Source organism: Felis catus, chromosome F2 (assembly GCF_018350175.1).
Source record: "Felis catus isolate Fca126 chromosome F2, F.catus_Fca126_mat1.0, whole genome shotgun sequence".
Classification (NCBI taxonomy): Eukaryota; Metazoa; Chordata; class Mammalia; order Carnivora; family Felidae; genus Felis; species Felis catus.
Window position 1 is genome coordinate 41,346,058 of NC_058385.1, and position 25,032 is coordinate 41,371,089.

Consider the following 25,032-nt stretch of genomic DNA (forward strand, 5'->3'; position numbering starts at 1 on the left):
TTTGTTTGTTTTAACGTTTATTCGTTTTTGAGAGAGACAGAGTGTGAGTAGGGGAGGGGCAGAGAGAGGGGGACACAGAATCTCAAACAGGCTCCAGGCACTGAGCTGTCAGCACAGAGCCCAACGCGGGGCTCAAACTCACGGACCACGAGATCATGACCTGAGCTGAAGTCAGACACTCAACCGACTGAGCCACCCAGGCGTCCGTCTCATTTATGTTCTTAATTGGAGTGGTTAGAAAATTTCCTGCTTGAATTTCTTGTCTTTTTCTAAATTACTGCCATAAAGCAAATGCACATAATTTCTATGTTCTCCTTATTCTGTTGTGGCAGAGAAATCCATACATATTTTGAAGCTATTCTTATGTTGAAATTTGTTTCTCTTATCTTTCATAATGTTTTTTAATCTACACAGAATCTGATAAAAGACTTAGAATTTTTTAAAGTTTTATTTACTTAAGTAGTCTCTAACACCCCATGTGAGGCTCGAATTTACAACCCCGATATTAAAAGTCTCATGCTCTTCCAAATAAGCCAGCCAGGCACATCCTAAGATTTTTTTATAACTCAGTAATTTATGTTCCATGAAAAGCATTGAATATCTCAGACATTGACTATAAATTGGTCTTTAACTCAATTAGCTGAAAAGTTAATGCTATGATTTTTCATATTTATTGAGGCACTTTATATATTGTAAAACTGACCCATTTTATTATTTTTTAAAATTTATTCAAATTCAAATTAACATACAATGCAGTAGAGTCTTTTATGGGGCACCTAGGTGACTCAGTCTATTAAGCATCCAACTTCAGCTCAGGTCATGATCTCACGGTTCCTGAGTCTGAGCCCCATGTTGGGCTATGTGCTGACAGCTCAGAGCCTGGTGCCTGTTTCAGATTCTCTGTCTCCTTCTCTCTCTCAAAAATAAATAAACATTAAAAAAATATTTTTAAAAATCTCTTATGGTTTGCCTCCATCTTTGTTTTTATCTTATTTTTCCTTCCCTTCCTCTATGTTCATCTGTTGTGTTTCTTAAATTCCATATATGAGTGGGGCGCCTGGGTGGCTCAGTCGGTGGAGCGTCCGACTTCAGCTCAGGTCATGATCTCATGGCTTGTGAGTTCAAGCCCCACATCAGGCTCTGATAGCTCGGAGCCTGGAGCCTGTTTTGGATTCTGTGCCTCCCTCTCTCTGCCCCTCCCCTGTTCACACTCTCTCTCTCTCAGAAATAAATAAACATTAAAAAAATTTTTTTTAATTCCATATATGAGTGAAATCATATATTTGTCTCTCTGACTGATTTCACTTAGCATCCATGTTGTTGCAAATGGCAAGATTTCATTCCTTTTGACTGCTGAGTAGTATTCCATTGTGTATATGTAACACATCTTCATTGTCAGTTGATGGACATTTGGACTCTTTGCATAATTTGGCAATTGTTGATAGTGCTGCTATAAACATTCGGATGCATGTGCCCCTTTAATTCAGCATCTTTGTCTCATTTGGATAAATACCCAGTAGTGCAACAGATGGATCAGAGGGTAATTCTATTTTTAATTTTTTGAGAAACCTCCATACTGTTTTCCAGAGTGGCTGTACCCAGTTTGCTTTCCCACTAACAGTGGAAAAGGGTTCCCCTTTCTCCACATCTTCTCCAACATCTGTTGTTGCCTGAGTTGTTTATTTTAGCCATTCTGACAGGTGTGAGGTGGTATCTCATTGTGGTTTTGATTTGTATTTCCCCGATGATGAGTGATGTGGAGCATGTTTCCACGTGTCTGTTAGCCATCTGGATGTCTTCTTTGGAGAAGTATCTATTCATGTCTTCTGCCCATTTCTTCACTGGATTATTTGTTTTTTGGGTGTTGAGTTTGAATAGTTCTTTATAGATTTCCGATGCTGACCCTTTATGTGATATGTCATTTGCAAATATCTTCTCCCATTCTGTCGATTGCCTTTTCGTTTTGTTGATTGTTTCCTTTGCTGTCCAGAAGCTTTCTATCTTGATGAAGTCCCAATAGTTCACTTTTGCTTTTACTTCCCTTGCCTCCAAGACAGGTTTAGTAAGGAGTTGCTACAGCTGAGGTCAAAGAGGTTGTTGCCTGTTTTCTCCTCTATGATTTTGATAGTTTCCTGTCTCACATTTAAGTCTTTCATCCATGTTGAGTTTATTTTTGTGTATGGTGTAAGAAAGTGGTTTCATTCTTCTGCATGTCGCTCTCCAGCTTTCCCAGCACCATTTGCTGATGAGACTGTCTTTTTTCCATTGGATACTCTTTCTTGCTTTGAAAATTGACTCATTTTAAATGTATGATTCAATTTTCAGTGTATTTACAGAGTTGTGCTGCTAATTTTACAAGTTTTATAATCCAATTTTTAGATGATATAACATTCTAATTTTAGAATAACCTATCACCCCAAAAAGAAACCTGGTGACCATTAGTAGAAACTCCTATTCACCTCCCTTCTACCCCCTTCACTCTCTCCCGTAACGCCATCCCTAAAGAACTACCAACTTATTTTTGGTTTCTATGGATTTGCCTCTTCCAGATACTTCATATAAATGAAGTCATACCACATGTGGTCTTTGTGCCTGGCTTCTTTTATGGAGCATGTTTTGAAGTTCATTCATACTGTAGCATGGGTCAGTACATTATTCTTTTTTATGGCTAAATAATATTATGGCTAATAATATTGTAGGGATTTATGACATTTAGTTTGTCCATTTATCACTTGTTGGACATTTGAAGGTGTTTTGACTATTAAGTATAATGGTACTGTGTACCTCTACACTCAAGTTTTTGCATGTGTATGAATTTTCAGATTTCTAGTATAAGGTTTACACCTAGGAGTGGGATTGCTGTGTCAGACGTTAATTCTAACTTTTGAGAAAGAGCGAAACTTGTCCAAAGGAGCTTCACCATTTTACATTTGTTTCTTTTTTTTTTATGATGTTTAAATTTTTTAATGTTATTTATTTTGAGAGAGTGTGTGAGCACACACAAGTGGGAGAAGGGCAGAGAGCAAGAGAAACAGAGGATCTGAAGTGGGCTCTGCACCAACAGCAGAGAGCCTGAGGGGTGGACTAAAACTTACAAACAATGAGATCACAACCTGAGCCACCCAGGCACCCCTTAAGACTTTATTTTTAAGCAGTCTCTATACCCAACTTCGGACTGAAACCCCCCAACCCAAGACCAAGAGTCTAATGTTCCACCAACTGAACCAGCCAGGTGCCCTACCATTTTACATTTCTAACCAGCAATGTATGAGAGTTCAGTTTCTCCACAACCTTTTAATTTTTTTTTTTTTTTAACGTTTATTTATTTTTGAGACAGAGAGAGACAGAGCATGAACGGGGGAGGGTCAGAGAGAGAGAGTGAGACACAGAATCCGAAACAGGCTCCAGGCTCTGAGCTGTCAGCACAGAGCCCGACGCGGGGCTCAAACTCACGGACTGCAAACATCACGACCTGAGCCAAAGTCGGCCGCTTAACCAACTGAGCCACCCAGGCGCCCCTCTCCACAACCTTTTAAACTTGATTTTATTTTAGTCATTTTTGTAGGTGTGGATTTGCTTTCTCATTATAGTTTTGATTTACATTTCCTTAATGGCTATTAATTTTGAGCATCTTCATATGTGCTTATTATCTTCTTGTATGTTTTCTTTGGAGAAATGTTCAAATCTTGTGCATTTTAAAACTGGATTAGTCTCTGTACTGTTTTTCAGTGGTAAGATTTTTTTATATATTCTAGATGAGAGACCTTATTAAGGTGTGATTTACAAATTTTCTCAGTCTGTGGGTTATCTTCATTTTCTTAATGATGTCTTTTAAAGCACAAAAGTTAAATTTTGATGAAGTACAATTTATCAGTGTCTTATTTTCTCACTTACACTTTTGTTGTAATATATCACCCAAGTTTCTGGAGATTTACTACATATTCTTGCAAGAGTTCTGTAATTTTACTTTATTTATTTTTTTTAAGTTTATTCATTTATTTTGAGAGTGAGTGAGAGAATCCCAAACAGGCTCTGTGCTCTCAGCACAGAGCCCAATGCAGGGCTCCATCCCATGAACCGTGAGATCGTGACCTGAGCCAAAATCAAGAGTCAGTCACTCAACTGACAGAGCTACCCAGGGGCCCCAGAGTTCTGTAATCTTTGCTCTTAATTTAGGTGTCTTGTTCAACTTGGGTTAATTTTTTATATGATATGAGGTAGAGGCCTAAATTCATTCTTTTGCATGTGGGTATTACATTATTTCAGCACCATTTATTGGAAAGACAACAGACATACTTTGTTTTATTGTGTTTTGCTCTCCTGCACTGTGTAGATACTGTGTATTTCTTTTTTTTTTTTTTAAGAAAATTTAATGTTTATTTATTTTTGACAGAGAGAGAGACAGAGCATGAGTGGGGGAGGGCTGGAGACAGAGAGGGAGAGACACAGAATCCGAAGCAGGCTCCAGGCTCCAGGCTCCGAGCTCCGAGCTGTCAGCACAGAGCCTGATGTGGGGCTCAAACTCACAGACTGCGAGATCATGACCTGAGCTGAAGTCGGACACTCAACCGACTGAGCCACCCAAGCGCCCCTGTGTATTTCTTTTTTAATGTTTGTTTATTTTTGAAAGAAAGACCACGAGCAGAGGAAGGGCAGAGAGAGGAGGGAGACAGAGAATCCAAAGTAGGCTCCATGCTGTCAGTGCAGAGCCCAACGTGGGGCTCAAACGGGGAGACCATGACCTGAGCCCAAATCGAGTTGAATGCCCAACTGAAAAAGTCACCCAGGTGCCCCTAGGAACTTGTTTTTGTTTTGTTTTGTTTTTGTTTTTAACAAATTTAAGGTGTATGGCAATCCTGCATCAAGCAAGTCTGTTGGCACCATTTTCTCAACAGCATTTGCTCACTTTGTTTCTCTGTCACATTTTGGCGATTTTTGAAATATTTTGTAGTTTTCTATAATTTTATTTGTTATGATCTGTGATGAGTAATTATAACTAGCTGAAAGTTTAGGTGATACTTAGTATTTTTTTTTTTTATTAAATTTTTTTTTTCAACGTTTATTTATTTTTGGGACAGAGAGAGACAGAGCATGAACGGGGGAGGGGCAGAGAGAGAGGGAGACACAGAATCGGAAACAGTCTCCAGGCTCTGAGCCATCAGCCCAGAGCCTGACGCGGGGCTCGAACTCACGGACTGCGAGATCGTGACCTGGCTGAAGTCGGACGCTTAACCGACTGCGCCACCCAGGCGCCCTGATACTTAGTATTTTTTAGCAATAAAGTATTTTTAGGGACGTCTGAGTGGCTCAGTCGGTTGAGTATCCAACTCTTGATTTTGGCTTGGGTCATGATTCTGGGTTGGTAGGATCAAGCCCCGAGATGGGCTCCATGCTTAGCATGGAGCCTGCTTAAGATATTCTCTCTCTCTCTCTCTTCCAACTCATGCTCCCTCTCTAAGGTAAAAAATAAGTAAATAAAAATTTAAAACTTCTAAAAAATAGTTATTAAAAAAAACTTTTTAATGTTTGTTTATTTTTGAGAGAGAAAGACGGTGTGAGTAGGGGAGAGGCAGAGAGAGGGAGACAGAATCTGAAGCAGGTTCCAGGCTCTGAGCTGTCAACACAGAGCCTGATGTGGGGCTTGAACTCATGAACCAAGAGATCATGACCTGAGCCAAAGTCAGACGCTTTACCAACTGAACGATCCAGATGCCCCCCAAAATAGTTATTTTTAAATTAAGGTGTGTTTTTAGATCTCATGGCATTGCACACACTTAATAGACTGCCGCTTAGTCTAGACAAAACTTGTATGTGCACTGGGGAACCAAAATATTCATTTGACTGTATTTATTGTGATGTTTACTTTATTGCAGTGGTCTGGAACCAAACCCACAGCATCTTCAAGGTTTGCTTGTATTCTTTCCTCACCAAATTGTCTTGGAATCTTTGTCAAAATTCAAATGACCATAAATGTAAGGGTTTATTTCGGGCCACCCAATTCAATTCCACTGATCATTGCCTACCCTTATGGGAGTATCACATCATTTTGATCACTGTAGTTTTATAGCAAGTTTTAAATTTAGCAAACACAACTGCTTTGTTCTTTTTCAAGAGAGTATGGCTCTTCTGGGTCCTTTGCATTTCTGTGCACATTTTAGGTTCAGTTTTGTTGACTTTTGTAAAAAAAAAAAAAACAAAAAAAAAAACAGTTGAGATTTTGATAGCTTGTGAATTGAATCTGTAGGTCAATTTAGACAAGATTGCCATTTTAACCATATTAAGTCCTTTGTTTATGAACATGACTGTCTTTCCTTATGTTTAGATCATCTTTTGTTTTCAAACAATGTCTTTTAGTTTTCAGTAAGTCTAACTATTCCTTTTTAAATTTTTTTCCTAAGTGGTTTTTTTTTTTTTTTGATGCTATTGTGAATAGAATTGCTTTCTTAATTTCATTTTTGTGTTTTCACTGTAGTGTATAGAAATGCAATTGATCTATTATATGTGTCGATCCTGTATTTTGTTACCTTGCTGGACTGGTTTTTTCTACCTTGTTTTTAGTAAATTCTTTTTTATTTTCTACATAGAAGTTTACCTTGTCAATATCTTGTCATTTTTTAATAAGTTATTTTTGTTGATTCTGATTTCAATAATCTGAAAGACCTTTGCATTTAGGTTGACAGAAAATTCTTATTCTCATTTCCTGTCAGGTACATAACACAATTATTTAATTTTCCTTAAGATGCCTTGTGTACAGCAGAAATCCTAGTGCAAAAATAAGGATGTGATTCCGAGTTTAGGCTTCCTGAAAATAGGTGTTACCTTATAGATACTGAACATAATTGTCACTTAAAATGTTACATTTCTAGTTGGATAACTTTTATCTATTTTGTCTTGTTTGTATTTTGAAGGTACTAGACACCTGGATTTAATTTATAGGAGATCTTTAGCCAAAGGTATAGAATGTGCCAGGACAGAGTCATAGAAGTAAGTTGTATACTGTGGGAACAATCTGACTCTACTAGTTAGTAGGAAAAACCTAGTTACTCAAATACATAGAGAAGTCTTGGTGGTTTTTGAGAATTAGTTATCAGGCATTTGACATGAGCAAATATGGTCTTTGAATGAATGGTGGTTAAAAACTCTGGGTGGTTCTGGTTTGGTGAAGAGCTAACTAGTTGTGTGACCTTTGGGAAATAATTTAACTCTTAGTTTCTGTTTCTACCTCTGTGAAAATGATGAGGTATGTCTGAGTGATTGCTAAAGTTCTACTCAGGCATAAATTTCAGCATTCCCTCTATATCTGCTCTTATAGTTGCATATAGATTGACTGTTAGTCTCTAAATAGACTCTCCCCACACAAAGTTAGAAACATCTCCCAACTTTATAGACTTAAAAGATTAAGGGCAGCTTGATGTCAAGTAATTTTTTCACGCTCTGATATTTTAAAAATGATGAAATGGAATGATGGTTATGGAAATAATAAGAATGAGGTAACAAATTATTTTTTGATTTATGGAGTAACTTGGTATGTTCGGATTATTGAATCCGAAGAACAATTCTGTGAAACTAGGAAAGTGCTATTATCCCCATTTAGCAAATGATGAAATTGAAGTTCAGAGAAATTAAGTGACTTGCTCAAAGTTTCTGTACTAATAAAAAAAAATGGAGTCTGAAACTATATGCACATCTGGCACCATTCCTATTAACCCATCAGTTAGGATTATGTAGGATAAATAATCTCAAAGATGCTTAGCCCTTCCATTATGTGTTTACTGGTCTTTGAAGTTGGATAATTACCTACTTAGATTTAGAAGATTGAATAATCTAAAGCTGTGGGTCCTGATTGATCCTTAAGCTACTAACATCTTTATAATTTTTCTCTATGTATTTTCAATTATGGGTATCTGGCCACTGTGATGGAAAACAAATTGGGTAGGGGGGGTAGGGCGAAACTAATTTCAAAATATGGTAATCACTTGTGTTGCCACATAAAGAATAATTATGTATTCACTTGGCTTGTTCTTCTTGGAGGTAATTGCTGCAGATAGCACGGAGAGGACACAAGCATCAATTTTCCCTTTGTGTTAATGGTGATTGATTTAACTTGTTATGCATCCCTTCCAATTTACCCACTTTGCTACCTTTTTTTCCAATCAAGGTTGGAAGAACTAATTCATGAGTGCTATAGTACTTTGTGTTTTATGCTGTAAAATTGCTTGTATATGTGGGTAGAACCATCTATTCTTTGGAGCAATAACTTTGGATTTTTTTTCTCTTTTTCTTTTCCTTTTGGTCACTGTGGCTGTGGTTCCTATTAGTGCTTTGAATTCATGCATTTTCATGCCTAACTATTCCTGGCAACTACCCAGTTAATCATCAATGAGCTGGGCTTTGGAAGTAGCGCTTTGTGGTTGAGTGACTACGAAGGCTTAATTCTCTCTTTCCTGTCCCTTTAAGAATCTCAGAACTGGATCTCTGGGGAAGACTTGCACTTAAGTCTGTATTAACCCTTTTGCTTTTCAACTTTGGACTTTTGTGGAAACGTGGGACAGACTAGCTATGGTATTCTTACCTGTCTTGGGAGAGATAACTGAGAATTCTAAGAAAGATCACCTTGAGGAAGTCTGTTTCCTTACATAACTAATGCTTTTAGAATAAATATTGGACATTGTCTATTCCTATTGGTTCATTGTGCTTTCTCTCCCTTTAGCCCCCCAGGTTCGCCCAATAGTCTTGGCTACTTCCCTACAGCTGCTAATCTTAGCGGTGTCCCTCCACAGCCTGGCACGGTGGTCAGAATGCAGGGCCTGGCCTACAATACTGGAGTTAAGGAAATTCTTAACTTCTTCCAAGGTTACCAGGTCAGTAGCTTGAAGAAGAAAATACACAGTGCCCTTATTACTTAAGTTGATTTGCCTAAAGAATGCAGCCAGGAAAGAGCAGATTTTCTGAACCTCATGTGTACATATGCTAATAGGTTTGCTTATAGAGGCAAAAAGAACCAGAGGCAAAGTCAGGGGGACTAGTTTTGAGTGCTATTTTCTTCTCCTTTTTTTTATTTTTTTTATTTTTTTTTAATGTTTATTTATTTTTGAGACAGAGAGAGACAGAGCATGAATGGGGGAGGGTCAGAGAGAGGGAGACACAGAATCTGAAGCAGGCTCCAGGCTCCGAGCCGTCAGCACAGAGCCCGACGCGGGGCTTGAACTCACGGACTGTGAGATCATGACCTGAGCCGAAGTCAGACGCCCAACCGACTGAGCCACCCAGGCACCCCTTGAGTGCTATTTTCAAACTCACCCATTTGACAAGATTAGGACTTTTCCAGGCTACTCTAATTGTCTCAATATAATCTGTTGGTGCTCTTTTTGAAAATTGGGCTACTTTGGGAAAGCTCTTTAGGGCACACAGCAATGTGGGTCTTTTTATCTAGAATAGGATTGGCTAAGAAGGAGTTTTCCTCTAATTCTTGACTACCCCCCCCCCCCCAACAAAAAGTACTTAAACATGCAATTTGAGTATGTAAAAAGTAGTCAAGGCCTCTCTACCTAACCTGGAAAAAACAAAGGAGACTCAATGAATCTTTAGATGCTAACTCATTAAAATGAGCTGTAGGATATTTGGTGAGCCTTATATGAAATGATCTGTGATAATTCTTGTGAAACGAATGTTGGCTCTTACCAACTTTTTCTGCCACTGCCTATGTCCATCAATTGTTTTCCGACTCAAGTTACGAAATGAGATGTTTCTTGGTAAACTCTATAAGAGCTCTGTAAGAGTGAGCAAAATCTCCTCATTGCCATCTCCTCTGAGCAGAGACCTTTCTTTCCTCGAATCACATAATTAACTAGAACCCAAATTCCTTTCTTGCAATACCTAAAAATCAGTATCTTGAAACTCTTTTATTGTATTAATAGCAAAAATTGTCTTTCTTCTTGAAGCTGAACTTGGCTTGAGTCTCTAGAGCCGAGAAGTATTTATGGACATAATCATCAAACCTAAAATAGGCCTTGAGCATTTACAGTACAGAGTTGTAAGGATTATGCCTACAGAGTCTGTTTCACCATTGGAATGGGTTTACAAGCTTGGCGTCCTTGAATCCTGGAGGATTGTGGAGCTCGTCTAAAATTATCTCCGTGGGGATGCCCCAAGCCTACCAAGTTATTGTAATGTTCTTATGGGCTTTTAAAATTAAAAGTGTATTTTCTGGCAAATGAAGAATATCTAATGAAGGTTAGACAAAAGTTATTTTTTGTTATTGCCTGGCTTAACACATTCATACCGGAAGTAAGAGGTCTTTAGAGATCAGTAGATCTTTTCCCCTTATCTATGGGAGAAAACATTCCAAGACACCCAGTGGATGCCTGAAATTGCAGATAGAATCAAACCCTGTAATTTCTTTTTTCCTATCCCTACCTACCTGTGATAAATTCTAATTCAAAGACAGAGATTAACAATAATAAAGCAGAACTGTAATAAAAGGGATGCGAATGTGGTCATTCTCTCCCAAAATATCTTACTGTACTACATTTACCCTTGTTGTGATGATGTGAAAAGATTAAATGCCTGTGTGGTAAGATGAAGTGAGGTGAATGACGTACGCATCGTGATGTAGTGTTAGGATTGTGTTAAGATCATTTGCTTCTGGTCAGTCAAGGGTAACTGAAACTGCTGATAAGGGGGACTATTGTACATACTTTGCTTCTTCCCTAAACCATTATGCTGCCTATTGGGAGCTCTTGCAGGGGGGGAAACAGTTACTCTAAACTTCACATAAGATTCATGAGATTCTGAAAGGAATAGAGAATTTTACTGAAGGCTATTGAGGAGGTTGCTTCATAAACTTTTGAGTTCGTGTTTTCTCCCAGTGTTTTCCAATTCTGGAAAGTACAAGCAAAGTTTCAGGTTCTAAAAGTCAGCTGATTTTTCTATTTTGAAGTCAATTAATTTTCTATTTTGTTTTGACTGGTCAACATTTAGCTTTGCAATGTCTAGAATTAAGAGGTCATACACATAAATTGGTTGTGAGATTAAGCAAAATTGCTCTTATTATGAAGTGTTCTCTGGCTGGCTTTTGTGGGTATTCTACCAGAAACAAGTAAAAGCAGTTATTTCTAGATTTATAGCTACAAGATGGATGTGCTTCAAAGTTGAGATAAAATAACTTCAGTTTATAGCAGTTTATCTTCTAGTATCTTCTAGGGAATCATTGAAGGCTGGAGTAGAGTTATCTGGTATAATCAGAAGTAAGAAGATCATACAAAATTATTTGATCTCAAGGAATTTGGCCTTCATTGCTGAAGTGCTTGGAGTTCCTGACCTGGATCAACCAATTAGGATTACGTAGGAACCAGGAGCACCTGTCTGGTTCAATCAGTAGACCATGTGACTGTTGATCCCAGGGTTGTGAGTTCAAGCCCCACATTGAGTATAAAGCTTCCTTGAAAAAAAAAGAAAAGAAAAAGATTATATATAAACCTCACTTATCAAATTAAGTATATCAAATTATTCCAATGTCTTTAGTAATTTGAGTTTTAAGGCAGTTACAAAATCCAAAATCTTTTGTATCCTAATTTTATACCACTCTTACATGAAGGCTCATACATTCAGTCTTTGAGAGTCCATATCCATTTTTTTGTTTTCTTTTAATGGTTTTGTTTTTTAAGTTTTTATTTTTGAAAGAGAGAAAGAGAGAGAATGAATCACAAGCTTGATTGAATGAATCACACAGGGCTTGAAACCGTGACCCTGAGATCATGACCTGAGCTGAGATCAAGAGTTGGATACTTATGGTACTGAGCCACCCAGGTGCCCCAAGAGTCTGTGTCTTCTTATTTTTTTCTGTCCTCAATTATTTTGGTAATAGTCCCTAGCTATAGGAATCCAGATTGGGTATAGATTTACCATAAGACAAAATCAGTAGAGTGTGACTTAAAACTGTGTTCTCCTAAGTATATTTTGTATTTACCTTTATTTACAGTGTATTCATTGCTGTTGATGTATTGGGAGGTTTTCATTTTATTTCTGGTTATGTAATATATTCATAAAGCAAATACTTAGTAATAATTGGTTGAGTGAAATCTCTTGATAGTTTCTGATTCTGCCTTCTAAAAAACATCTCAAGATAATAATGGCATATGTCATTTCCTACAAACAATATATTTAAACATAATTTTTGTATATATGTTTCTCCTACCCTTAGCAAAATTCCTTCTACTTCGACGTAATTTTTCTATACTTCACACTTGGTGGTAGTGGGGAAGGGGGTATGAAGCCAGAGAGGGCAAGGATTTACAAAAAGGGAAGAATTCTGATGTCCAAAACAAAATACAGGACATGGGTTCTGCTGTCAATTTTGTAATTTTGTAGGGGCACCTGTCTGGCTCAGTCAGAAGAGCATGCTACCCTTGATCTCAGATTTGTGAGTTCAAGCCCCACGTTTGGGTGTAGGGAATACTAAAATAAATAAATAGGTAAACTTTTTAAAAATCTATGATTTTATAAAGTTAAAGTGCCTGGGTTGGGCCCATTTTGGTAAATGAGATTTATAGAATGAGGACTGAATACATGAAGACAAACTACCATGAAAATATTTGATCAGGAGAATGTCATTCTGGTCGTGAAAATAAACCTGTATCTATATTTGATGGGCCTCTTATTCTGGACTCTCTGGTCTCCTTACATAATTCTTATAACTTGATTTGCCATTTGCTTTATCCTTTACTGTTAATGCTTTGCATTTTTAATGGTTTTAGTTTTTGTTTTTTCTCAGAATACTGACTTTAATCAGTATCTCTTTAAGCCTCTTGCCGCTATTATGTTTATCTGCTGTCTGCCTGAGAGAATTAGGTTGATATTACAAATACAATATTTAAAGTTCACAGAGTTGCTTGCAGATGCTGGGCTTATTGGACAATACTTTGCAAATAGTTGGTACTCTATTTTATATCTAGTCACACCTGTGATATCATGGAAACTGTACTGTTAGCACGATCTGACGTGTTTGTTGTTTATTGTGTTATGGGTTCTTTATCCCTGTGTTCACTCTAACTAACCCCTTCCCTAAAAGAAGGTTTTATTAAGTAGGAAGTGGTGACTTGGGATTAGTTGTTACATATGTGGCTCTTACCAGCATTTGAGCTTGTTTCCTACATTCTAAATGTCGTATAGTACTGTCCGTAGATCTATTCAGTTGAAATGCTAATCGTCCATAGTGGCAGTTTGTCCATCTTATGATCCTGTTTGTTCTAACTTGCATTGTAGTACGCAGCCGATGATGGACTTGTACACACAAATGACCAGGCCAGGACTCTACCCAAAGAATGGGTTTGTATTTAAGGGCCCCAGCAGTTAGACCATCCTCAGAAAAGAAGGTAAGGCGCTATGATGTGAAAGCTCAATCATAAAGGGCCAAATAGAGATCGAGAATCTGAATGTATTTTTTATGAGTCGCATAAGAAGTTCCCCCTTTTCTTTAGTATGATGTAGGAGTGACAGAGATTCTGGAAGAATTGGGAGACTGGAATTCAGTGTGTCATCCAAGGAGACAGTATCTTAGAAACATTTATGGATTGTAGTTGTATGTTATTTGGGGGTAAGGGAAAACTTGTCAATTTAGAAATTCATTTGCTAGATTTAATGTGGAATACAGTTTGGGTATGCTTTTTTGTTTTAATTTAGGTAAAAATCATAACAAAATCTACCATTTAAAAAAAATTTTTTTAACATGTATTTACTTTTGAGAGAGAGACAGAACATGAGTGGGGGAGGGGCAGAGGGAGTGAGACACAGAATCAGAAGCAGGCTCCAGGCTCTGAGCTGTCAGCACAGAGCCCGATGCAGGGCTCTAACACACGAACAGTGAGATCATGACCTGAGCTGAAGTAGGACGCTTAACTGACTGAGCCACCCAGGCACCGCCCTTAAAATCTATCATTATTTTTAAGTATACAATTCAGTGGCAGTTACTATATTCATAACATGTGCAACCACCACATCTATCTAGTTCCAAAACACTTTCATCAACCCCAAAAGAAAACCCCAAACCCATTAAGCATATCTCCCTGTTTTCCTTCCCCATAGACCCTGGAAACACCATTCCTGTCTGCATGGATTTGCCTTTAGTGCATATTTCATAAAAATGGAATCCTACAATATGTGGCCCTGTTGTGTCTGACTTCTTTCACTTCCCAGGTTTTTGAGGTTCATCCTTGTTGGAGCCTGTATCAGTACTTCCTTTCTTTTCATAGTTGAATAACATTCCATTGTATGGATAGACTGCATTTTTTATTCATTCCTCTTTTGATAGACATTTGAGTTGTTTCTGCCTTCTTGCTATTGTAAATAGTGCTGATATGAACATTTACGTACAAAGATTTGAGTACCTGTTTTTTAATTCTCTTGGGTATGTATCTAGGAGTGGAATCACAGAGTCCTATGGTAATTCTGTTGAGTGGACTTTTTTTCCCATTTCATTTTTTTTAATGGTGGTAAAGTATACATAACATAAAATTAACCATTTTTAAGTGTATGGTTCAGTGGCATTAAGTACAGTCACATTATTATGTAACCATCACCACCATCTATTGTCATCATCTCAAACTGACACTCCCCTCTTCTCTCACACCCTGGCAACTACCTTTCTACTTCCTGTTTCTATACATTTGACTATTCTAGGTAACTCAAAAATGGAATAACCTAATATTTGTCTTTTCATGATTAGCTTATTTCCATTAGCATAATTTTTTTTTTAATGTTTATTTTTGAGACAGAGCATGAGCAGAAGAGGGGTGGAAAGAGAGGGAGACACAGAATCCAAGGCAGGCTCCAGGCTCTAGGCTCTGAGCTGTCAGCATAGAGCCCGACGCGAGGCTTGAACTTGTCAACCACGAGATCATGACCTGAGCTGAAGTCGGACGCTCAACTGACTGAGCCACCCATGTACCCCCATTAGCATAATGTTTTTAAGGTTCAGTGTCTAAATCTAGAGTAAAGGAATCCTGATAGTTTTTGAAAATAGTTTTTTAATTGGTAACCTTTTCTTAAAGGATATTGGCTTTCATTAACTAACTTGAACTTAAATAAAAACTTCGGGGGGGGGGCACATGGGTGGCTCAGTGGGTTAAGCGTCTAACTTCCACTCAGGTCAGATCTCATAGTTTATAAGTACGAGTCCCACATCAAGCTCTCTGCTGTCAGCACAGAGCCCACTTCAGATCCTCTGTCTCCCTCTTGCTCTGCCCCTACCCTACTTGCATGCATCCTCCCTCCCTCCCTCCCTCTGTCTCTCTCTCTCTCTCTCTCTCAAAGATAAACATTTAAAAAATACACACATACATACATACTTGGAAGGGAAAAAAAGGATACTGGGTTTCTGTGTGAGCTTGCTCTAGAGATGGCATTGTGGGGACATGGTCAGGAATTGCTGTAACTTAATTCCTTCATTTTTTGTTGTTGTTGTTGGATTTGGTTTCCTGGTATGCCACTTTAAAATTTTGTTACTGGGTCACCTGGGTGGCTCAGTCAGTTGAGCGTCCGACTTTGGCTCAGATCATGATCTCATGGCTCGTGAGTTCAAGCTCCATGTCGGGCTCTGTGCTGACACCTAGGAGCCTGGAGCCTGTTTCGGATTCTGTGTCTCCCTCTCTCTCTCTCTCTCTCTCTCTCTCAAGAATAAATTAAACATTAAAATAAAATAAAATTTTGTTACCATTTTCATGGCTGAGGACCCTATGGGCCTTAACTATATGAGTTCTAAATTGGAAAGTGTGGTTGCCAATAGTACAATATTGTCCTTGAGAAATGACAATTGGGGTCTTAGGCTCTCGTTCTGAAGTTGTAGAAACCCCAGTTCTGGGATGGAAGTGATGATTCTCTGCTATTTTCTGTGAGATTTCAAGATATATTGGGTACTAAAGAACATTGTGCCCAGATACTTTGCAGTGGGTATGGGGTATTTTCTAGTTTAGTTCACAGGAATGAGAGCACATTATTCTAGCCTTTTGATACTCTTTTTGATCCATACTTCGTAATTTGAAATGTTCTTTATTCAACTTCTTAATGCTGTTTATGAACGTGATAAGCATACTCTTCTATATCATAAAATGAATATATTGAATGAGAAATGACTAGAGGGGTGACTGGATGGTTCAGTCAGTTGAGTGTCTGACTTCAGGCACTCCCAACGTCATGATCTTGGGGTTCCTGGGTTCAAGCCCCTCGTGGGACTTTGTGCTGACAGTGGGGAGCCTGCTTCAGATCGTCTCCTTCCTTCTCTCTCTGCTCCTCCCCTGCTTGCACACACACTCTCAAAAATAAATAAACATTAAAATCTTTAAAAAGAAAAAGAAGAAATGACTAGACATGGAACTTTGTTCTTTTTTAAAAATGTTACTTTGAGAGAGCGTGTGTGCATGCACACACATACAAGACAGGGAGGGGGAGAGAGAGGGAGAGAGAGAATCCCAAGTAGTCTTATGGGCTGTCAGTGCAGAGCCCCATACAGGGCTCTATCTCACCAATGGCAAGATATCATGATCAAGAGTAGGATGCTTAACCAACTGAGCCACCCAGGCACCTCAGCTTTTTGTTATTATATGAGAAATGTCCTAACTTGACTATAACCATTACTCAACTCTGATTCTATCTTATGTTTATATATTTGAAGTCATGATAGAAATATCAGGTGCTCTGTTAAAATCCAGGTGTTTGCATTTATTATTATAAAATCAGATTGATCTACTTTTATATTGAAATTTTAAAAAATTCACATGGAGTACTGGCTGAAACACCTGGCTAAGTTATCAGTTATTTAATCTCAGCGATCCTGGGAGGTAAGGATCATAAAAGTATTGTGTGCTCATTGTAAAGAATTTGGAATATACAGACAGGTGCAAAGAAGTCACTAATAATTCCACCCTCCAGAAATAACCGTAATGAATATTTTCTTTCAGATTCTTTTTTGTACTTCCTTATGCAATTTGGACCCCATTTATTTCCCTTTAACCTTCTCGTGCCTATATATTTTTTCTCATCATCTATATTAATAATCAAATTTATCATCACTAGTCATCTCTTAAACATCACTAGAATACCTTATGCTCTGTAAGCAATTTTATATCTCCAGTGCCATTTAAGTCTCATTGCAGCACTGTGAGGCATCAGGGCAGGTACCCATGGCTCCATGTGACAGATGAGGAAATGAAACCCAGAGAGGCTGGGTAACTTTCTGAGTCCTACAGTTAATGACCAAGCTGACTAAAGATACATCACTCTGAGTTTCGGTCTTGGTGCTCTTTTCTACTAAGCAAATAAGAGCCTGGCAGAGTAAGTACTTATAGTGGGATGGATGGTGGCCCCAAATAAATGTCCACATCCTAATCCTTGGAACCTGTGACTATTACCTTATCTGGCAAAAAAAAAAAAAAAGTAAGGATCTTGAGAGGAGTTTATCCTGGATTATGTGGGTGGGCCCTTAATGCAATTATAAAAGAGGCAGAAATAGGGGCACCTGGGCGGCACAGTCAGTGGAGCACATGACTCTTGATCTCAGGGTCATGAGTTCAAGCTTTCACACTGGGTATGGAGCCTACTTAAAAAAAGGGCAGTGGGGAGGAGACCAGATGGACACAGGAGAAGAGGAGGCAATATGACCATGGAGGCAGAGATTTAAATAATACAGACATAAGCCAGGGATCACCTGCAACCATTGAAAGGTGGAGAAGGCAAAGAATTGTTCCCTAGGGCCTCTGGAGGATGTACATCCTGGCTGACACCTTGATTTCTGGCCGCCAGATATGTGAGAGAAGTTTCTGTTTTAAATCATCAAATTACATTATTTTTTACAGCAATGACAGGAAACTAGTAACAGTACTTGAAAAATTTATTGAAAGCATGATGCCATTACTGGTTATAGAGTCAGATAAAGGTAGCCAAAGCCCATGATAAGGTCTGATAAAGAAGTTTCAGTATTCTGCCTTCTTGTATAGCCAACATTTGTCAGCTAACCCAAGAATTACTCTAGGTATGCCTCTTTTTTTTTTATCATAAAAGATCCCCAACTACTGCTCCCAAGCTGTTGAAGATGCCCTCTTGGGAAGGAGGTTTGATGGCTGTCTGGAAAATGCCTCCTCAAAAGGCCAGAGTTCTTGTTTGTACCCCCAACTCCCTCACCATAAGCTCCAAGTGTAACTCTCCTAGTGTGTTGGGGGGGTGGGGGGGGGGGCAGGACCAGCTCATAAATTTGTCAACAAATGCTTGGCTATAAACATATTTTGCATACATATGGAGAGACAGTTCTTCAGAGGTAACATTTCCCTATTCTGTAAAATGCACATAACCACTTCTTCATATGTGACTTAACTTTTCTAGGTAAGAATCAGGTGGGTTAATGAGTGTAAGCAAGTTTTACAAACTATAAAGTTCTGCATATAGACAAATAACTACTTTATTGCTATGATTACAATAATCAATACAGAAGCAATGTTGATGACTATTATCTATGCTCCAGACATTGTTCAGATTTCACCAATTTTTCCATTAATGTTCTTTTTCATTTCCATGATCTAGTTCCATGATCCAATCTATGAATCCATGTTGCAGTTATTTGGCCTGTCTCCTTAGTATCCTCTAGTCCATGTTAGTTTCTCAGTCTTTGCTTATTTTTCATGACCTTGACAATTTTGAGGTATTCTGCTTTTGAGGTATTTTGTGGGCTATCCTTGATTTTGAATTTGTTAGATGCTTTTTTGGCAATTATACTGGGGTAATGGGTATTAGGAAAGAATAATACCATGGAGGTGAAGTGCGCATCCTATCACATAATATCTGGGATGCTATTACCTACATAACATTACTGGCGGTGCAATCTTGATCATTTGCTGAATGTCTTAGTTCATTCTGGCTGCCGTAACACAATTCCATGGACTGGGTGTTTTATAAATAACAAACCTCTAATTTCTCACAGTTCTAGAGGCAGGGAGGTCCAAGATGAAGTGTTAACATTTTCCTTTGCTTTTTTTTGTGAGAACTTTTGTCTATACTGGGTATTTTTGGAAGTTCTTGTGATGTGTTAAGCCTGGTATTTTCACAACAGCTAGGTTTTAAGGAAAAACAAAAGAATACCCAACAATCAAACAAAAACCATGCAGCTTTCATTTGGAGAGTATCTTTTATACCTGGCCTCTTAAGTGTATAGTTTAGATTACTTTGTAGTTCGAAAATTATCTGTCTTGCACTATCAACAATAGCCAAATTATGGAAAGAGCTCAAATGTCCATCAACTGATGAATGGATAAAAAAGATGTGCTGTGTGTGTGTGTGTGTATACTGGAATATTACTCGGTGATCAAAAAGAATGAAATCTGGCCATTTGCAACAACACAGATGGAACTAGAGTGTATTATGCTAAGCAAAATAAGTCAGAGAACGACAAACATGATTTCACTCCTATGATGAATTTAAGATACAAACAGATGAACATAAAGGAAAGGAAGCAAAAATAATATAAAAACAGGGAGATAAACCATAAAAGACTCAAATACAGAGAACAAACTGAGAGTTGCTGGCGGGGTGGGAGGTGGGGGATGGACTGGGTGATGGGCATTAAGGAGGATTTGAGATGGGATGAGCACTGGGTGTTATATGTAACTAATGAATCACTAAATTCTATTTCTGAAATTATTATTACACTATATGTTAACTAACTGGGATTTAAATTTTTTAAAAATGATATGTCTTTTGTATTATATAATTATTTGTTTGGACCAATATAGTGACTAATATTTTAGTTTCTGGCCAAAATATTCAAGATGTTTCTTGGATAAATGAGATTTTAAAATGAAACAAGATTTTACTTTCTTTCTCTTTCAGCTAGTATTTATAAAAGTGGGCAGCAACAGCTACCTAAATGCCGATTAGTGATTTAAGTGACAAAAAGGCTATCAAGACATTTTTCTTTGATTAAAGAATCTGAGTTATGGGTTTTATTTTACCTATTATATAAGGAAAAAGAAACTATTTCTTTGTCCTAACAAAGAAATCTCACAAATGACTTAATTTTTTTAGAAAAGAGATGTCAAAATTACTACAAGGAAATAAAATATTACAACTAATCAGAATTGCAGGGTTTTTAAGGGGTTTAGCTTCATTTCATAAGACGTAACCCCAGTTGGTGAAATCCAGTTTTCTTAAATGATTTCTTTGTACATGGTACTTTCAATGTCCGGGTACAAAAAAACATTTTTTAACACAGATCTTACTGGAAAGGAAAGAGATTTGTGAATATTTGCAGTTGTAACTTCAAAATTGTCTTTGCATAATAGTTTCTTTATACTTTTACTCTTTTCTGCAGCTAAGGGAAAATAGGAAACATTGGTTGTTTTTTGTTTGTTTTGGGGGTTTTTGTTGTTTTGAGGGGGAGTTGAAGGTTTTGTGGGGTTTGTCTTTTGTTAACAGCTTGAAGTCTAAAGTTTGACTACTAAACACTAAAATTCCATTGGATACTACTGGGATTAAAAAGCAAGGGGCACCTGGGTGGCTCAGTCAGTTGAGCGTCCGACTTCCACTAAGGTCATGATGTCACGGTTTGTTAGTTAGAGCCCCAAATCAGGCTCTGTGCTGACAGCTCAGGGCCTGGAGCCTGCTTCGGATTCTGCGTCCCCCTCTCTCTCTGCCCCTCCCCTGCTCATGTTCTGTCTCTCAAAAGTGAATAAACACTAAAAAAAAAAAAAAAGGCAGGCTTCAGAGGTGAGTGGGTCGCTCAGTCAAGCATCTGACTTCAGCTCAGGGACTTCAAGACCCATATCAGGCTCCACATTGAGGGTGTAGAGCCTGTTTGGGATTCTCTCTCTGCCCCTTCCATATGCACGTGCACTCTTTCTTGCTTTTCTCTCTCAAAATAAGTTGAAAAAAAAAACAGGCTTGAGAAAGCTAAACTTTTCATTTTTTTCAGACTTTTCTACGTTTTCACAGAATATGAAGGTATAGTTTTCAGCATCTACATTGGTTTCTTATTAGAATGATAATATGAGCTGGGAATGGGAAAGGTTTTATTTATTGACTCTGATAACAAGCCCATGGTTGACTGACTTGACTGGATCCAAGGGCTTGCTCTTTCCAAACTGTCTCTGTAGGGTACCTCCAGCAACTCTTGGCTTACATCCTTCCATCTTAAATCCAGAGGCAGGCCAGGAATTGAGGTTATTTGGCCTGGCTTAGGTCCATTTCAGAAAGCACTGTGGCCAGGAACATGCAGGGCTCTGATTGGCCATGTCTGTGTCACTTGTTGGGCTCAGTTGTAAAGTTGCTTCGTTATGGGCTTAAGATTAGGTTATGGGACAGTCAGTTATTTAAGGACAATTCAGATGCTATTGCCAAAAGAAGAATATAGTAGATCTTGGACAATTGTGTTGGTAGATCATTGATAGAGATTTTATTTGTACTTAGTAACCAAGGGGAAACTTGCGTGTCCTGTGTTTTACACTAAGTACTAAATTACAGTCACTTTGTAAACCACATTTTAAGAATGATTTCTAACAAGTATTTCCCTGTTTTATAAATACCTGATTCTAAATTTGTATCAATTTTAGAGTCTATTATTAAAGCAAATCTAACCTTGACCATGATTTCAAACTGGCCATATGAACAGATCTGAACTCTGAAGAACCATTTTTATGTCTATCTGCAGTCCAGTTTCTCATCTACTTGTGAAAGCATGCACAATGCCAAACGTTTTCACTTGAAAGTTTTTGTGTGGTGGGGTACCTGGGTGGCTTGGTCAGTAGGGCAACCAACTCTTGATTTCACTCAGGTCATGCATGATCTTGCAGCTCGTGAATTCGAGTCCCGCGTCGGGCTCTGTGCTGATGGTGCACAGCCTGATTTGTTTTCTCTCTCTCCCCCTCTCTCCGCCTATCTCTCTCTCTCACACAATGAATGAATGAATGTATGTATGTATGTTTTTGTGTGGTGTATAAGTGAAATAGCATAACGGAACCAATTTGTGTTCAAATTCTGGACCTGCCGATGACTACTTTAATTGCTCTGTGCCTCCGTTTCTCCATCTGTATGATGGGGATAGCATGGTAATCTTTATAGGATGGTTGTGCAGATGAATGAATTCACATAAAGGTTGTCTATCAACTGTTCACTGAAAGAGTTGATGTTTCCTATAATGTCACGCCTCATTGCTTCTTATTGACTCAAATATTTTTGTTTCATATTTGAAATTTCTTATACTAGACTTTAATTTTCAAAAATTGTCTTAATGGTTTTAATAATGGCATCAAGCCTCTTAATATCAGAAGAATTGCTATGATGGGGTGCCTGAGTGGCTCAGTCAGTTGAGCTCTTGATTTCAGCTCAGGTTGTGATCCCAGGGTCATGGGATCGAGCCCCATGTCAGGCTCTGTGCTGAGCATAGAGTCTTCTTGTGGTTTCTCTCTCTCTCCCTTTGTCCCTCTCCCCAGCTTGCATGTGTGCACTCATGCTCGCTCGCTCGCTCTCTCTCTCTTCCAAATAAAAATTAAAAACACAAAACAAAAAAACGCTGTTGTAACTTGAGGACCCAGACTGAGGAATGTCTGTATGTATAGACATTGTGAAATAGTGACTCCACAAAGGAGCTGAGTAAAGTATGGAGGTGCAAACATACACATCATCAACACATGGTAACACAAGGGAGGGAGCTGTGGGAATGCCAGTTACCACATAAATTTCATCTGCCAACACTGCTCCTTGAGAACTTGCTGTAGAAATCCCAACTATGTGTAAAATAACGGCTTCGGATTCTGTGTCTCCCTTTCTCTCTGCCCCTCCTCTGCTCATGCTCTGTCTCTGTCTCAAAAATAAATAAAACATTAAAAAGAAAAAAAAGAATCCCAACTATGTGTAAAATAAAATTGTGGACTCCCTTAAGGCTTTTTTTTTGGGAGGGGGGGGCCTTTTGTAATTCGAAATCGTTTTATTATAGCTGCCAATAATTGAAAATTTAGAGACTGTAATATTTCCTTTTATTGTCTTGTGTTGTTTTTTTCAGTGTTTGAAAGATGTATGGTGATCCCGAAACCGTCAGATATATCAACTTCTAGCAACTTCAGGGGAAGTTTGTCTACACTCAGGCTGCAGTATTTTCAGCAAACGTGATTGGACAGTGGGCCTGTGCCCTATCTTTTGGTAGAGGAAAAAATTTGAGCCAATGAAGCCAAATCCTTCTAGCAAGCAGCATGCCTGACTCCTTGCTGATTGCAAATAGGCATTTAAAATGTGAATTGGAAATTGAGTGACTCTAATACTTCCAGCTAACGTGGCATCATAGGTGTTTCCTAAGTTTTAAGTCTTGGACAAAAAATACTAGTGTCTACCGTCTCCATCAGGAACTCTGTTGTGGAAGCTTCATTTGCGTGTTTCCATTTTTCTATCTCCATCTCCCTATCTTCTGCACGAGTGTGCCCTCTTAACTAAGTAATTCAAGAATAAGATCTTGGAATACTTGAGTCACAAACTTAAGAAATAAAACTATTCTCCCACTATCTTGGCCATCATGGTGTCTTACAGTTAAAAACGAATGAAAATGATTTTTAAAACACCTTGGGATAAATTAGAAGATACTGTGCACCCACTGCAAAACATACATGGCTTAAAAGTTGCATCTTTTTTCTCAGCAGGTACCAGTTGTAAATAATGAACTAGGGGCCAAAATGCAAAACCAAAAATGAAGCAGCTATGTGTAGCTAGTAATTTCTAGTTTAAACTGTAACTGAACATTGTGGCTTCAAATGTATTATTTTATATTGTACTTTTCCCATTATTGATGGTTTGGACTTTAATAAGAGATATTCCATAGTTTTTAATATCGCAAAATGAGAATATTTGAACAGTGTATTCTAGAAAGCAATATACTAACTGAAGTGAATGCTTGTATATATTAAGATATAGCCTTAAACCTTTCTCTCTAATGCCTTAACTGTCAAATAATTAAAACTTTTAAAAGCATAGGATTAGAGTCAGCATGCTAGACTGAGAGGTAAACACTGAAGCGGTTAGAGCAGTTACTGATGCTGTCAGCGTTTAGCACTATGTGTTTAGCTGTGTGTATGCTACAAAAGTGCAATATTAGACACTAGCTAGCTAGTACTGCTGCCTCATGGAACTCCAAAGAGGAAAACAGGATTTGATTAAGTAAGTGCACATGTGTCTTTAAGTTCCTCCTATTGTCCTTGGCTTGGATGCAATGCCATGCAGATTTATGTGGCTGCTATTTTTTATTTACTTTGCATTACTTTGATTAACACCTTGAATGGAGAGCCAAACCTTCCCTCTTCACTTGACCAGCAATGGCCCTTTAACTGCAGTAGGAAAAAAGAAAAAACAAAAAAACCTTTTTGTGTGAAAACTGGTGACAAACTGGCACTTAGGATCAGAAAAAGAGTTGTTTATACTTGATGCCTTAAGATGCTGTCTGCCCAAAGCTCTGAAAGCCTTAAAGATAGTAATACTTAACTACAATACTACTGAGAGTTTTCATAGAATTGTTACATTTGATAATAAAACATGCCTGTTTAATCTCAAAGTGTGTGTTCTTTTCTATTGCTGAAACGGTCAGGGTCATGGAAAGGGTGTGGGTAAGCCATCTTTTCCTGAGGTGGTAAGGTTTTTCCCTAAGTTTGCTATAAGGATTTGCTCGCACTCTCTCTCTCTAAATAAATAAACTTAAAAAAAAAAATGTTTAGGGGCACCTGGATGGCTCAGGAGGTTAAGCCTCCGACTTTGGCTCAGGTGTCATGATCTCAACAGTTAGTGAGTTCAAGCCCTGTGTCATGCACTGTGCTGACCACTTAGAGCCTGGAGCCCGCTCCGGATTCTGTGTCTCCCTCTCTCTCTCTGCCCCTCCCCCACTCACACTCTCACTCTCTCTCTCCTACAAAAACGTTAAAAAAATTTTTTTAACGTTTATTTTGAGAGCATGTGTGTGCACACGTGAGAGCAGGGGAGGGGAAGAGAGAATCTCAAGCAGGATCCTTGCTATCGGCGCAG

General features: G+C 38.3%; 1 protein-coding gene across 7 annotated transcripts in view; it reads left to right on the forward strand.

Moving 5' to 3' along the window:
* ESRP1 (epithelial splicing regulatory protein 1) overlaps positions 1-24,568 on the forward strand; it is a 65,320-nt gene extending 40,752 nt beyond the window's left edge. For 4 of the 7 annotated variants that reach the window (XM_045049811.1, XM_045049812.1, XM_006943310.4 and 1 more), the window contains exons 14-16: positions 8,711-8,861; positions 13,264-13,373; positions 23,036-24,568. In XM_045049811.1, the coding sequence (XP_044905746.1) occupies positions 8,711-8,861; positions 13,264-13,338 (226 nt within the window). In that variant the 3' untranslated portion in view covers positions 13,339-13,373; positions 23,036-24,568. The remainder of the gene's footprint in view (positions 1-8,710; positions 8,862-13,263; positions 13,374-23,035) is intronic. The other 3 variants (XM_019822898.3, XM_019822896.3, XM_019822899.3) reach the window with 3 other exon arrangements.
* The last annotated feature ends 464 nt before the right edge of the window (positions 24,569-25,032 follow it).